The following is a 16945-nucleotide window of genomic DNA, read 5'->3' on the forward strand; positions in this document are numbered from 1 at the left end:
CTATTCAATAGAAGAGGAGACAGATTCAGCAGGCATTCTAACAGTGAAAATGGGACAGCAGCTTTAAAAACAATTATGGTATTTCATTCATATACAGTCAATTAGGTAAAATCAACATACGGTTTTACATTGAATTGAGTATATTGCATTAGAATTATCTTTAATTTATTAATAAATGGTTCTGTTAAGAATAAAAACCAAACAAACAAAAAAACATCTGAAATATGTTCCTTTGAAATCCAGCAGGGTGTAATCTCAGGCACACAGAGTGGTCTGTAAAGGATATTATTAATCTCTACAGAACAAGAGTATCTCTTACTCCTTAAAAAATATAAACCTGCCCAAATAGGAGAATCACAGAAGAATACGCTGTGCACTAATACTATTATTATTTATTTTTCATGCCCCAACATATTATGCTGCGCAGCAAGGGATCAGATTACCTACAGTCACGCAATGAGGCAGAAGGCTGCGATGGTCCAGCCCAAGTATAAATCACAGCACAATCTAAAGTTTACAAAGTAAAAAAAAATTAAAAATTAAAAAAAGTGTTTCAACTTCACTGAAGTTAATGATCTGCACAATGGTGATGAAGTTTCCCCTGAAGCACCATGTAAGTTATAACCTGTAAGTGTGGTACGTTCTTCAGACTGCCTTTGGCATTGTTTCTGCTACACATCAAGCTTCAAAGTGTCGTGAAAATGAAAATAAAACCAAGGCTTGCATTCCTGCTTTGTACCAATCAGACATATATAGTGCTAGCGACTCTCGCTCAATGGCGGGACTCCAACTGTCCAGGAAATAGGGGCTGAAAAAATAAATTAAAATAAATCCCCCCTCCCACCCCCACCTAGCCAGGTGATTGCACACATGCAAAGCAAACATTAAGATTTATTTAAAGTCAATATAGATCAATCACCAACAGGTTTGCTATCAAAATATTTGAAATGGAATGTTCTAAATAAGACTAAAGAGAGAAAAGACGGCTGGCTCCACCCAAAGCTACAAACGTAGTTTCGGGTGAAGTTAGGCAATAGATATAAAATAACGTAAATATAATTCTCCGGCTTTAAAGAACGGAGCACGGGGGGAGTGGAGACAAGTAGATGTTTCTAAATTTATCTTACCCAACACTCAGACCACAGTTAGGTGTAAAAGGGGATATTTTCATTTAAAGGGAGGCTGTGAAATAAATGTATTAAACTGAATAGACCCTTATATTAAATGTATATGTTTTAGCTCCTTTCTAGTATAGAATTATGTTATATACTTTTGATCCCTTTTACTTTTGAAATTTTGTTTTGTAGAATACCGTCTTCCCGGTACGCTGCTGTACAATACATTCGTTGGGACACGCCACTGATTTCAAGTATACAAGTGACTTACGATGATATTGATAAACTGACAGCATCGTTAGACACAGCTATCAATGGGCCAGGAGGATACTCACTCTGATCATTGCTCTCCGCTGGGAAATCCTCGTGGCGCAGAAAGAACTTCACCTCTTCTCTCCGAGGACCCCATTTCTGCAAGTGCTCAAACATCAGATGATCAAAGGGCAAAGGTCGCTCTGGAGAAGTCAAGAAACGAATGTGATTAATTTTATACAAGGTATTAGTCATGTCGCTTGAAGGCAATAACACAAAATGCTCTTTCACATTAAGAACTACTAAACAAGTTATTTATACGAATAAAATGTACAGCACCGAACATATTTATCAAAATCTTACTTATACTCTTCTGGTGTCTCTTCTGGTTCAGGGCAGCGCAGTGGCTAAGTGGTTTGTACTTCTGCCTCACAGCACTGAGGTCATAAGTTCAATTCCCAACCATGGCCTTATCTGTGTAGAGTTTGTATGTTCTCCCCATGTTTGCGTGGGTTTCCTCCGGGTGCTCCGGTTTCCTCCCACACCCCAAAGAACATACTAGTAGGTTAATTGGCTGCTAACAAATTGACCCTAGTCTGTGTGTCTGTCTGTGTATGTATGTCAGGGAATTTAGACTGTAAGCTCCAATGGGGCAGGGACTGATGTGAGAGTTCTCTGTACAGCGCTGCAGAATCAGTGGCGCTATATAAATAAATGATGATGATGATGGTATAACACACAGGGACTGCAACACTAAGACATCAGGTCCTGCATTGTCCTGGGAAGAGCCGGACACTTCAAAGTGCGTTCATACAGGTTAGTTATCCGTGTGCTTAGTGGTGGTAGATTATTATTTATTTCAGAACAGCTTTGTTGCACATTATTATAAAACCATACTTTAAATTCCCAGCACTGATATTAGACATTTGCAACAAATAACGAATGATAGGAAAATGTATTGAGGATACAAACGAGCACAAAGCAGGCTGCAGGTACCCATTAGGTAAAGTGTGAAGGGCTGCCGTGTAATTGGCTATTACCAGAAGTCTATTCTCACGGACAATATGTGGATAAGCTTCTTCTGTTCAGAAGGAGTAGCTTAAAAATCTCACCAATGCTTTTTATTGTATCAGAAAGGCTCTCTCCCATATAGCTTTACATGAGGGCCAGAAAATCCTACGGAGAGCTCTAACAAGGACGGAACAGGCTGTCTGAAGATATCCTGTATCGGCACAATCCTGGGCAATGCACTAAAAGGACTATAAGATAATATAATCTAAAGCACTGGTTAAAAGGACTATAATATAATTGGATTTCTCCTTAACAGGAGAAATAATAGGATACTCCTCAGACTACTAAACAGCAATTTGTAACAATCGCACACCTATTTTTGACAAATACACCAGATTTCATGTAGTGCACAGATCTGGCAGTGTCTGAGGGTTGGCTAAAGTTTGACACTTCTGGAGGGAGTAGCTGGGTGGGATAGGGGCATTACTTTCCAAGTACTTCCAGGGCAAAGCACATTTCTACCAATGGAACAAAAACATTAAAATACATAAAAGTGCCACATTTAATAAAGACAGTCCCGGGGGTCATGTATTAAGGAGCGATTTTTGCAAAATCGCCAATATTTAGCGACTGACAGCTAAATTTAAAACGCCAATGGGTTTAAAGGCAAAAATGGCTCCTTAATGCATTTATTCCCCGATGTCTTCTCAATCAAATGAATAAGTTAGGACATGAATTGGGTTAAACGGAGCAGTATTTTAGGAGAAAACCTAAAAAGGTGGAAAATTAACGCAGGAATGGTCATATACGGAATTTCCACCATGTGCATTTCCAGCCAGATCTGCAGTCATGCAGAAGTAAGTACAGATTGATTTTTCAGGGGTAGTTCCAAAGAGCTGGTGGTGGGTGATTAGGCACAAACAGAAAAGCTCTGTGCACCCGCATATCCTGTACTTTCCTAGAGGACCTTAATGCAGATATTCTCAAAGAATACCTGCTCAGTGTTCAGTAATGGCAAGTAAATCTTTCACTATGGTCCATGGCACTCTCCACTCTTCCACTAGAGCAGGTCTGACCAACTTGTGGCTCTCCAGGTGTTAAACTACAAACCTCAGCACGCCCTGCCAGCTATGGGCTGGCTATCTACTGGCAAAGCATGCTGGGACTTGTAGTTTCACAACACCTGGTTGAGCCACAGGTTGGCCCGGCCGGTACTAGACTCTACAGATGTGATGTCCTTTTAGGTCAGCTGCGCTGTATCTCCGGCATGAACCACTCATGTTATTAAACACAAACTGGCAAAGGACTGAGGTCCCCTGTACAGTATGACGTACCTCAATCAGTTTGACAAACAATTCGCCCACCCACAAAACGGGTATAGTAACATCACCATGGCAAAGTTTGCCAGGAGAGGTGGTGGGGATCTCATAGAGCTAAATAATTATAATATGCACGGAACATACCCTACATATGGCCATTTAAGAACTTATTTTTTGTTTTGTTCCATAACCCACACCTAGCCCCCTGCCCCTCCCCCCCCCCAAAAAAAAACCCTAAAACCTATAAAAACAAATCTAAAAGTGTCAGTAGTAAAACAGATGGACTAGATAAGCCAATTTGTTATTTTTCGGAAGCAAACTTTTCTATTTTTAGAGAAAGAGCCCAAAATGAAAAGAATTTGAACATTATAGACAGATATCTTGCCCACAACATACATAAGATAACAATGCAGGGAGGACGACAGGTAGGAGGGCAGATTGTATTGAAAATGATAACGAGGGGGGGGAGGGGGGTGAACATGTTCAAAGGATACCGTAAGCCCGTGGTACAGAGTGGTGTAAGTATGTAGGAGGAGGACAGACATCTGAAGAAGTATAAGAACCTACTACAGCCCAAGGACCCTGTACAAACCCCCCACCCTGAGCGGATACAAGAGAAGCAGATTAGGATTGTTCTGCACAGACTCTTTATATACACTGTGTAACACTGGAAGTTTAAACAAGTATTAAAAAAAAACAAAAAAAAAAACAATGTTTAGCTCTCTGGAAATAAAATGTCTTTGGTGACCTTGACTGTGACTGCTTATCGCAAACACTAACAGCTGTCCGGGCGAGATGAGCAACAGAGCCTCAAACAATATTTATTAGGTTCAGAAACCATTAGAAGAATGAGTCATCGGTGTGGAACGGGAAAAATATTACAGACAAATACATGAGTCAACCTCCAGTTTAGGATTTTTTTTTTTATTTTAGTTTTTAAAAACCCAAAACAAAATGTAAAGGTTCTGTCAGAAAGCAGGCTGTGCGCTCCTAACCCATGTGAGCGCCGATGCATCCCGGCATCAAACATCTGGGAGTCGGAGCCGGCGGCGCTGACAAACTTTCATTAAAAGCCTCCAGAAAGAGGATTAGAAGCGCGTGGTGCCAAGCCCTTCCGATTCTGTTAGCTAACGTGTCCCTTATTTCCGATGCAACAGAGCAGGGATTATTAGATGCTATGCTGCTATTCATCCAAAATGTTATTTGGTACATAAGAAAAAAAAACACTGCATGATGATTAATGGAACAGCCAACCAGATCGGATCACAAGTTATATATATTCTATATCTACAGCCAAGCGATAAAGTGCAGCCGTTTCCAAATCTGCGTTTGTAAAGATCAGTACATAATTATCATCATCATCATCTAGTCCTTACCAAGTCCTAAAATGAATCTAATCTTATGTATATATATATTATTATATATTGCATATACTTTTTTTCCCACACATGGCTTTTCGTGTTAATCTATTTCTGGACGGACTAAATGATACAGTAAAATCAGTTATGGCTTATCTGTCACATGAGATTATATTTTAGAGGGTATATTTACTAAACTGTGGGTTTGAAAAAGTGGAGATGTTGCCTACAGCAACCAATCAGATTCTAGCTTTCATTTATCTAGTACGTTCTACAAAATGACAGCTAGAATCTGATTGGTTGCTATAGGCAACATCTCCACTTTTCAAACCCGCAATTTAGTAAACATACCCCTTGATCTAGGAGTTATAGTTATCATTGCCGCCTGGTTTAATGATGATCTTGTTTTCATTTACAAAGTTCATCAGACGTATTTTCTGTTCTATGTAGGCAACATCTCCACTTTTTCAAACCCGCAGTTTAGTAACTATACCCCCTAGGACTTGGAAAGTGAAGTGAATGTGTCAAAGAACATAACATTCTTCATCTACTTGTGCCCGATATGAGTGTTTAAAAAATCCCTATTGCCCAATAATTAGCACTCATGATGATTTGTAGTTTCACAACATCTGGAGGGCCGCAGGTTGGACAGGCATGCTTTATACGTTAGCACAAGTACAATCCCTACAATAAAATCTGAAACATCACCTACTGTATGAGCTACTGGGATGTGTGTGCTATTTATCCAGGCTTTATGTAAATGTGTTGCTTCTGTTTACCCTGACGCCTTGGCAGCACTTCACAGAAGTCTTATAATGTGTTATTGTCACCTATGTGCCAGACACCATCTCCATGTCATTAACACTTTGTATGTGAGAATTTAGGGAACCCTCATTGCGGTCTTGTTATTAATCCCCCATCTGTATGTAGGTACCATGGTATAAAACATTCTGTTATGTTACTTGTTTTCACAGGTAATTAGCCCTGTCACTACACAAAACTCCAATAATGTCAGCATTAGCGTCTTGTTGATTATTTCCGGCCTGCTAATCACACATAGATTATTACTGAATTATTCCCGTTAAGTTATACATAATCGTGAATGAAATGGAACCCAGTGCGTAAGAGAAATGGATACATTAATTTAAAATATTCACAAATCTACGGCGATTGAAATAGGATTAAGAAATTAATCGCTGACAGTTTTTACAATAAGATTTCTGACAACCAGGCCAATAACAGGCCACGTTTTCTGGCTATCCCTGATTTATCACTGGTGAGTTAACATATGAAGTCATCTGAACTGATTTATCTCAGATAAATGGGGATATGATACAATCTCTTTTCTGTTGCCCGCACCCGATTGTTGGCATTTTACTCTAAGTTAAAAAGCAACCAACATCCAACTCAGGATTGTACCTGTTACCTCTTTACCTTTAGCCAATTAGACAGAGAGAAGATAGGAAGAATTATTGGAGAAGAGAAGAAAAACAATGGAACTGATCTGAATGGTGATATCTGCAAACGCACTTACTGGTACCATCATAGAGCCTAAGTAAAGCATATTTTTATACATACATTCCTTCATTTTTACATTAGGCATATACAAAAGGAGAACAAACATCTATAGGCTTAGAGCCATTTAAAACACAACGGGGGGTATTCAATTGTCAGCGTTAACGCTGAAAAACGAGCGCTCAAAAAATATTACCGTTTATACGGTAATATTGCGCGCGAAAACCGTTAATACAGTAGTTTACTCACGGAATTTCAGCTCGCCGCCCCCTGCGGCGAGCTGAAATTCCGCGAGTAATTACCGTATTAACGGTAAGATTTTTTGAGCGCTCGTTTTTCAGCGTTAACGCTGACAATTGAATACCCCCCAACACGTCATTGTGTAAGATATGATAAAAGAGTTGCTCACCATTCCCACGCCACACTTCGGCCAGGTGACACGCCCCTTCCCCCGGCTCCTTGCAAAACTCCACCACATCTCGGCATGTTGTCTCAGGGGTTATTGGGACTTCAGTTAATATTTGTTCATTGTTGCTAAGAAATACTGTTAATATAGTCTGAAAAGAAAAAACATCACCATTTGTTATATCCATTATCTTAGAACTCTGAGAACAAACATTATGCCGACAGCAAAGTTATGTATTCAAAATAACACAACTTTATTTATGAAGCTATTACCAGCCAGGGCCGGATTAAGGAAATGGAGGCTCCTTTAACACAGGGGCCTCCCTCCCCTCCCCCCGGAGAGCCGAGCCACCCCCAAGGCACTTACCTCCATCTCCTGACATTGCAGTCCGTCCCCGCTGTACACTCTTTACTGAGGAGACTACAGTGCGCCGGGGAAGGACCGCAGTGAAAGTGCTCAGCAGCATTGATCGTGCCGGGGGCGCCCCCACCCCTGACCGATCAATAATGCTGTTGAGCACTTTCAAGGGCCCCCTGGATGCCCGAGGCGCCTAGGCTGTAGCCCAGTTAGCCCTAGGGTTAATCCGGCCCTGTTACCAGCTGCCACGTTGACTACAAGTCACACTGGCGATACTATAACCCTTGACCTTTAATAATCATCTATTCCACATATCTCCAATCTCTTTATTTATTCGCTACTGTAGCAGTCTAGGTTGAGCTCCTTAAAGTGCATGACACCTACATATTTTGCAGGCAGCCATTTTGTGGCCTGAACCAATACTCAAAAGAATTAGAGATGCTCACTGACCCCCGTGAACTGGTTTTGGATCTGGATTAGATTTGTGTTTTGGCAAAACCACCCTCGTGTGTTTTGGTTTTGGTTTTGTATTTTTTAGAAAAAAACCTAAAATATGCTAAAATCACATAATTTTGCTCTTTTTTTTGTTCCTACATTATTATTAACCTCAATAACACTAATTTCAAGTCATTTGCAGTCAATTTTGACCACCTCACAGGTCACAATATTATTTTCATACACTTTCGGACAAAGACTGCAGCGACCTGGCTGGATGGTAAGCGACAGAGCAATGACACAAACACACGGCAGTTCCTAGCACATCTAGGACACATTGGCACACAGCAGTGGCAGAAAAGAAAAATGGGGTCCTCCCTCCCTCCCACCCTCTGTGATGTTGGATATTTAAAAGGAATTCAAAACTCGCGAGATCCAACGACGTCACAATTACGTTTTGCCTCGTTTTCAAATTCTGAGGGCGCGCAAGAGTTTATTATTATTAGCCAAGCCCACATAACAGCGGCCTCAGACTGCTGCACTTTAATCCCTTGTAAAGTATATTTCTAGCATCAATTTATTCAACTGCATCTTGAAATAAACCAGAATATAAGAGACAATCCTATGCCAAGTGCAGCTTGGAAGGTATGCCGACGTGCGTATGTTACATGATCTACGGGTTACTCGTGTGTACACTCTGCTGGCATAAAAGGTTTACATTGAGGAATACGTCAGCCAGCTTAAATGTAAACCTGCTGGAATGACCGTGTATCATTGGCTGCAGGTCTGATTTAATGAATACTGAAGTTCAAAACTAGAGAGAACTGTGTGGGTTTAACTGCGCAGACATAATTCTGGACGTAGAAACTAGGTCACCGGAGTGGGTGCCTGCTCATCCATCACAAAACACAACAGGGGCTCGGAAAGCAGTTATATTGGTTAGCCGGCCCTACACACTGTGGGGGGCTTCTAAAGCATTTTTAAAAACTAGTAATTATTTTATTGCAGACGTTAGCTGTGATACAAGGGGTAAGAGAACGGCAACAGTTGAAATCTATAATCTGTATTCATGTCTGCGCTAGGATTTTGTAAATAGTGTGTGTCTGTGTGTCTGTGTGTGTGTGTCTGTGTCTGTGTGTGTATCTGTGTGTGTGTGTGTGTGTCTGTGTGTGTGTGTGTGTGTGTCTGTGTGTGTGTGTGTGTCTGTCTGTGTGTGTGTCTGTGTGTGTGTCTGTGTGTGTGTCTGTGTGTGTGTGTGTCTGTGTGTGTCTGTGTCTGTGTGTGTGTGTGTCTGTGTGTGTGTGTCTGTGTGTGTGTGTCTGTGTGTGTGTGTGTCTGTGTGTGTGTCTGTGTCTGTGTGTGTGTGTGTGTGTCTGTGTGTGTCTGTGTGTGTGTCTGTGTGTGTGTCTGTGTGTGTGTCTGTGTGTGTGTCTGTGTGTGTGTCTGTGTGTGTGTCTGTGTGTGTGTCTGTGTGTGTGTCTGTGTGTGTCTGTGTCTGTGTCTGTGTGTGTCTGTGTCTGTGTGTGTGTGTGTCTGTGTGTGTGTGTGTCTGTGTGTGTGTGTGTCTGTGTGTGTGTGTGTCTGTGTGTGTGTGTCTGTGTGTGTGTGTCTGTGTGTCTGTGTGTGTGTGTCTGTGTGTGTCTGTGTGTGTGTGTCTGTGTGTGTGTGTCTGTGTGTGTCTGTGTGTGTGTGTCTGTGTGTGTCTGTGTGTGTGTCTGTGTGTGTGTGTGTCTGTGTGTGTGTGTCTGTGTGTGTGTCTGTGTGTGTGTGTCTGTGTCTGTGTGTGTGTCTGTGTCTGTGTCTGTGTCTGTGTGTGTGTGTGTGTGTGTGTGTGTGTGTGTGTGTGTGTGTCTGTGTCTGTGTCTGTGTCTGTGTCTGTGTCTGTGTCTGTGTCTGTGTCTGTGTCTGTGTCTGTGTCTGTGTCTGTGTCTGTGTCTGTGTCTGTGTCTGTGTCTGTGTGTGTGTGTGTCTGTGTGTGTCTGTGTCTGTGTGTGTCTGTGTGTGTCTGTGTGTGTCTGTGTGTGTCTGTGTGTGTCTGTGTGTGTCTGTGTGTGTCTGTGTGTGTCTGTGTGTGTCTGTGTGTGTCTGTGTCTAAAAATAGAAAATATTGAAAATTGTGCTGACATTCCTTACTCCTTATATACTGTTACATTAATAAAAAAAAACAAAAAAAACACCACAACTGATCATATAACCATGGTGCTTACTTTTTAATAGCAAGTAAGCATTAAAACATAAAAATCAACCTTCCTATGAACAGATTACACTATATCTCAGAGGGCATTGCGTTGAATTAAAAAAACAAACAAAAAAAACACAGCATAATGAGAGGACACATGCAAAAAAAACCAAAACAAAAAAAAAAAGGTACGTATGAATTTACTAGCATCAGTTTGACAGGAGTCTCGTGTCACTATTGCCAGACATTGCTCCCTCTTCTACCCAGGTCTCAGTCTGTGGCTTCCCAGGAGCAAATCACTGCCCCCCTGTCCCTGATAACATAATTATATGAGAGGACGGTTTACTAAACCCCACAAGATCACATTCATCTTCGGAATACGAAGGGGTCTATTTATCAAACCTTACCATGCGGAAACGGATGTTTCTGCATTGTTTTAGCATATTTTTGTAACCCAGCAATTTAACAAAAGACAGAGATATCTCCTGCATTAAGCCAGAACACTGCAGTCCACATAATTCTTAATGGGGACTACGGTATTGGCCAATTCATCCAGCTTCGAACAGCTTATCTTTTTCGAAGCTTGATCCTATGGGGAGAGCATCAAAGAAGAGGGATATTTGGATCACACTCCAGCAGGCTTGGGGCTCTCCCCTCCATTATATAACAAAACGGACTGACCTATAGGCACGCACGCATAGTAAAGGTTAGAACGCAGAGCCGTTAGTGAAACAGCCTCTCATCGGATGCCCTGTCCCGGCATGACTTTTTGATAAATGGCCCAAGTACATCATCCCTTATAGCTGCGAAAAGTGGTGACAAGGGGGCGATAATGTAGGTGCCAATTTTGCAGTGAGTCATAAACGGACCCCGTAAGTGCGGTTCTTAACATTCTGATGATCCGATTGGCTAAAGGTCGTTTTATCCACCCCCTTAGAGGAGGGGCGCACACGGACCATCCGAAGATTAAGAACAATAAACACAAATAAGCCCTAACCCTGGTCAAACACACCTTAAAGAAAGCAGAATTCAGGAGCTAGTTAGCCAAATTCTGGAGACGGGGAAAATGTACTGATATAGATACAGAAAATAATGTTCAAAAGTAACATTTTCATGCATGGTGGCAATACATTGTACAGTGTCTCTCCTGTGACATGTAACACTGATATAACCAGCAAATAAACCAAGCACAATAACATTTGTTTGAAAGAAAAAAAAAATCAACACAATACAAACAAAGCAGAAAGACAAAGGACTGAGTGACCGGGAGGAATGAAGCTGCTGTAGGCAGCACACACAGGAGTCCTGTATCTGGATGCACCCAGTATTACACACACCAGCCATATAAACAGGTGCTCGCTCACTCACTCTTACAGATAATTATTTCTGGAAGGTGTTTTTTACTCTCATTCTGGCAAAAAATAAAGTTATGAAATACGATATCGCTAGAAGAACGCGGATTTGACAGCCACACATAAGCTGTTTCCTAGTCACAGAGTAATATATGTATCTATATGGTTCGGACAAATAACATTCTTAATGCCATTTACATGCAGGTAGCATATACAAGGAAAAGAAAATAAATGCTAAAATTCCCTGCTCAGCAGAGAAACTGAATGAAGTGAATAGATTTCCACTAACACTCATATTAGATTACATATTCCCTCCCCGGGCGCCACAAATAAGTTGTATATAAAGTCATAACCCATCATCGTGGGTAAATCTGTGCGGGATCAGATCAGACCATTATCTACCCCACAAACACACAGACAAATGTTACATAGAAGCACTGGATATATAAAAACACACTATATGATATGTACAGAGGTGTAGAAAGGAAAGCTTAGATACATAACATTCACAAAATCAACAAACAAGCTAAAAAAACAAACAAAGTATTAGCAGATGAGACAGAATTACAAACATCCTCTTGTTAGACAAGTAATATATATTATATATATATATATATATATACATATATTTATATTAATTATATACAAAGGGGTCAAAACTTACATAGTCATTTAGCATCGAAAAAGTAACCCAATAGACCACGTAGCAACAAATGGTGAAAACATCATTTTTTGGGTTGTAAGCAATTGTTTGACTGCTGGAGGGAACTCTCGTTACAACACGACATAACGACAACGTCACAAAGCAACAAATCTTATTTTCTAAGTATCCTTTCTTGGACTATTTACCAAATAATTTGCCAATACATAAAAAAAATGCAACACCTCACAAATCAGACCCGGGCAACGCTGGGTGACCTTATTTGTGGAACATAAAAAGTTATAGAACAGTCTGACGTGTAACTACACACAGCCAAAGAGAACATAACGGCAGATATCAAAGGAAAAGAAAGAGAACACTTTATTGAATTTCTGGACTTTTTTGTTTGTTTGTTACAAAACTCCAACTTTTTTTTTGCTTTTTAAGACTATATATAACGTTTCTTCCACCGTTACTGGCCGTGTGTATTTACTACTCTCTATTTATCCCAAATTTAAACAGAAGTAATTAAATGTTGTTCCCAACTAATTACAGACATGGGATACACATTATGAGATAGTATACAATAGAGCCATTTCTACAGTCACCGTTATAAATCTGGAAAATAAAAAAGGTTATGGTTCATTTAAAAAAAAACAACTTATCACAAAATAAAGCTAAATTCTGAAGGATAGAATTAGAGTTTGTGAATTAAAAAAAAATATTACAGGTTATCAAACTCCCCTCTGAAATCACCTCTGTCCGATCTCTCAATTCCCAATAGCTCATGAGTTTTCTAGACTTGTGAAGACCCTTAGGTGTATATTTACTAAACTGCGGGTTTGAAAAAGTGGAGATGTTGCCTATAGCAACCAATTAGATTCTAGCTATCATTTTGTAGAATTCACTATATAAATGAAAGAAAGAATTAAATGGTTGCTATAAGCAACTGCTCCACTTTTTCAAACCCGCAGTTTAGTAAATCTAACCCTTAGCCAGGAAGAAACAAAACAAAACAAAACACATAACAGAATAATGAAGATGAGACCAGGTCTTGCATGCCTGTGGTTGCCCTACCTTCTTCACGGTCGCTTTGTCTCTTTTCTTGTTATTAGAAGACTTTGAACCGATCCTTTCACGAGGCTGGGACTTGTCTTTGGGTTTGTTTATAAGACTCTGCAGGATCATAGTGAAAAAATTCTTCATGTGTATTTCAGTGAACAGCGAAGCTCATTGAAGGGAACGTTTGGGATCTAACAGCCCAGCAAGCAGCCCCAGGATAATAATAATAATAAGAGAACCTGTGCAGGCGGCTGAGCTCCCAGACTGCTGGTATTTGGAGATGGGTGCAGCTATGAACACTGATAAGGAGCATCGAGGACACAAAGCAGGCCATGGATGTGACAGCTCCATGATATGGTGGATTATCGTTCGCCTAATTAGGCAAACGAGCGCTGGGAGAGATGTGTTGTGTAATATATACCCTTGGCACTGGAAACGCATGGGGCGAAAAACAAAAGGACCTGGAATCTTTACTGGCTCCGGCTCAAAGAAAAATGTATAGAATGAGGGACTCTCAAAGTCTACTGTAAATACTGCAGCAGAATTGTCCAAACTTCTGTTAGAGAACCAGGATACTGGTTAGAACAATGTACTTTAATTCCACAAAGTGATTAGCTATGACCTTGAAGGATAAAACAAATTCATAAGCTCTAGATTGTAAGCTCTGATGAGCAACACTCTCTCTACTCTCTGTCTCATGTCTGCCCCTCCTTTGTCTACCTTGTTTGTAGTTTAATATGTCTCTAAGAATAACTTATATTGGTATTATCTGTGTAGAGTTTGTATGTTCTCCAAGTGTTTGCGTGGGTTTCCTCCGGGTGCTCTGGTTTCCTCCCACACTCAAAAAAACATTCTAGTAGGTTAATTGGTTGCTATCAAAATCGACCCTAGTCTCTCTCTCTCTGTCTGTGTTCGTGAATTTAGACTGTAAGCTCCAATGGGGCAGGGACTCATGTAAGTTTTCTGTACAGCGCTGCGGAATCAGTGGTTCTATATAAATAAATGGTGACGATGGTATGATTTGTAGTGCCTATATTTACTTTTGATTGTCCGGTGATGGGGACCCTTGTGGTGCCTTGCAAATAAACAATTATAGTAATCACCTAAGTGTATCAACAGCTTCCTATAAAATATTACACATTTCTATTAAACTGGACTGACGTTTGCGTGGGTCCAGCCCACCTTCATCATGTCCTGCGGCTCACCAAAACTTCAATACAGTTTGATAAATTTTGCAAATCCCACCTGTACAAGTCCTGTGAGATCTTCCATCCTGACCTAATGTCTGTGCAAGGTGCAGCTTATGAAGATGTAATGAATCTTTTAAATAACACAACAGCTATTGGTGCTGGAGTCTGAAGACTGATGTTAGTAATAATCTGCTGAAAAGCATGCTGATTTTTAATGACTTTTATTGCTCTGTACATGCCCTCATGCAGCTTTTACTAAATATATTGTTTGTTTGGAATATCTGTCATCAGGCAAAGCTGATTTTCCTTGTTCTGGGATATGACACAGCCGAGAGCTTTGGGATGCATTGAAGAACAACTAAACAGCTCTGCCTTATGATACAAAGACATGGCTAAAAAGCACAATAGGGAGGTAGGAAGGAAGGACAATGCAGTTTGCAATAGTTGCAGGATAGCATGTACGAGTCGGTGAATTAAAGTGTTCTGGGAGTGGAATATCCCTTTCACAGCAGTAAGGAAGCAGAAAGCCTTTTATTAGCTTAAGGTGGCACTGCTGTTTAACATAGACAGAGACCATGAGGCTAGATCTGACTATTATAAGGAATATAACTTTTATGGAAGAATTAGTGTGGATCTGACTGGGTGGGGATGAAGGGGGGTCAATAGGAGGTGGGCAATACAATGTAGACCCAATAATATAGACAAGTTAGAATCAGTAAAACCAAGGTGCGCTCCCTTAAATTAATGAAATGTGTACAAGTGACTATGACCAGAGAGCGCAGCCAGGACAATTAATACCACCGCGCATATGCAAAAAAATAAAATGTAGTCTGGCGCTCTGAAACAAACAATATGTAAATCACTATGTCTCAGCATATACATAAGCAGGAGACTACATTGTGCACAACATTCTCCTTCTTATGTATACAATGACACATAGTGATTTATATATTGTTGTTTCACAGTGCTGGGCTATATTTTCTTTTGTTTGCAATAACAAAGACATCAGCTGTACAACAAAAACAGCCATCAGCTGGTGCTTTTCCTACCTGTAGGCTGCCAGGTGTGTATTCTACTCTTATACTGTATGTAAGGCAATAAACTACTTTATTATCCCTTTATGTCTTCACCCTTTTACTTCCTCAAATATTGTAAAAAAAAATGATACAAAGTACAGTTAAGGAAGTTGAGGAATAAAAGAGAACTCACAAAGCCAAGAGACATTTCCTTTGAAATATGTAGAATTCCCAAATTAGTGGGAGGGGAACCACAGGAACAGCGAGACAGCTGTCAATGCTCTCCGAGAGCACCTTACTGCCGCAAGGTGGGCAAAATGCATTATGAAGCCCCGCCCACCTCTAAGAAATTTGCCTTATCACATCCCTGACACACTGTGTTTTACAGAGGTGGGTGGAGCTTCATGCCATTATTGCCCCGCCCACTTGATGAGTGTCATCCACCTCTTCGTTTCCTAATTCACCTCCACATCTCTTGGAAGAAAGGTTGGAAAAGTAGGACAGTACAGCTTATCAGTGGGATATATCTTCCCAAGGGAGCCTTTACTAACACGGACATGCAAAACACTGAAAAGAACTATGTAATAAACCAATATTTATTATACACAATGCGTATATATACCATAATATGACATTTTGGGAACCAGCGTTTGTTAGAGACAGGACTGGGAAACATAAAAATACATACACTGAGATATGTATGTACGCATGTGTATAATATATGTATATGTGTATATATATATATACACGCATACATACATACATATATATATATATATATATATATACATATATATACATATACATATACATATACATATATATATATATATATATATATATATATACACACACATAAAGGGCTCATCCAATTGACCTGAAATTTGGTATACTGACATTATTTGACAAAAAAAAATTATAATAGGGAATTCAGTTAACTTCCATAAGGTGATGATACCTCGGATTGACTTATGTCCATCCGAAACAGGACTGCCGTTTAAGCTAAGACGGCGGCAGTTGCCTTGAAGGCGGCATTGGCTATGACCATTAACAAGTCACAGGGTCAAACACTTGACCGTGGGGGTAGGTTAGTTACCACAGCCGGGGTTGGGGCATGGACAATTATATGTCGCATTGTCACGAGTACGGAGAAGCGGTGATGAGAAAGTACAGGTTATGAATACTGCCCTTCTAGGAAGACTGATGTGAGCACAGCGAGATGGTGGGTTAGCAGAAATGGGGTGTGAGAGGCTTTAGAACAGTAAGACGAGGGAGTGTAAGGATGTGGCGATGAAGATGAAGGATGGTGGGGGTCGGGGACAATACCACGGTTAAAATAGGGCGCGTACGTCGGGTAGGTACGCGCTGCCCCAGGAGGCTGGAAGGAAGCCTGCAAATCTTGGCATGAACCTTGTTACACGGGTAAGGTGGAGTGTTGGATGGTGACTGAGGGAATGCAGTGAGTATGCATGTGTGTGTATGTATATATAGTATGAGTGTACTGTAGTGTGTATGTACTCAGTATGTATGTGTAGGTATGATGTGTGTGAGACGAAGATAGTATATAGTGAGTGTATGTATGTATGTGTGTGTGTATGTATGTATGTGTGCAGTATGTAAGTAAGAGTGAGTAGAGTATAGATGTATGTATACATACTGTATGTATAGTAGTGTAGTGTAGTATGTATGTAGTATGTATGTATAGTATAGTGTATGATGTATAGAGTACTGTAAGTAT

The 16945-nt window shown here is 40.4% G+C and overlaps 1 protein-coding gene across 4 annotated transcripts in view; it reads right to left on the reverse strand.

Moving 5' to 3' along the window:
- The window catches only part of PPP1R13B (protein phosphatase 1 regulatory subunit 13B), a 95187-nt gene that overhangs the window by 44407 nt on the left and 33835 nt on the right, over positions 1-16945 (reverse strand). For all 4 annotated transcript variants that reach the window (XM_075191757.1, XM_075191758.1, XM_075191759.1 and 1 more), the window contains exons 2-3: positions 6980-7127; positions 1451-1570 (exon numbers count right to left, since the gene is read on the reverse strand). In XM_075191757.1, coding sequence (XP_075047858.1) covers positions 1451-1570; positions 6980-7127 — 268 coding nt within the window. The remainder of the gene's footprint in view (positions 1-1450; positions 1571-6979; positions 7128-16945) is intronic.

This window comes from Mixophyes fleayi, chromosome 12 (assembly GCF_038048845.1).
Source record: "Mixophyes fleayi isolate aMixFle1 chromosome 12, aMixFle1.hap1, whole genome shotgun sequence".
NCBI lineage: Eukaryota > Metazoa > Chordata > Amphibia > Anura > Limnodynastidae > Mixophyes > Mixophyes fleayi.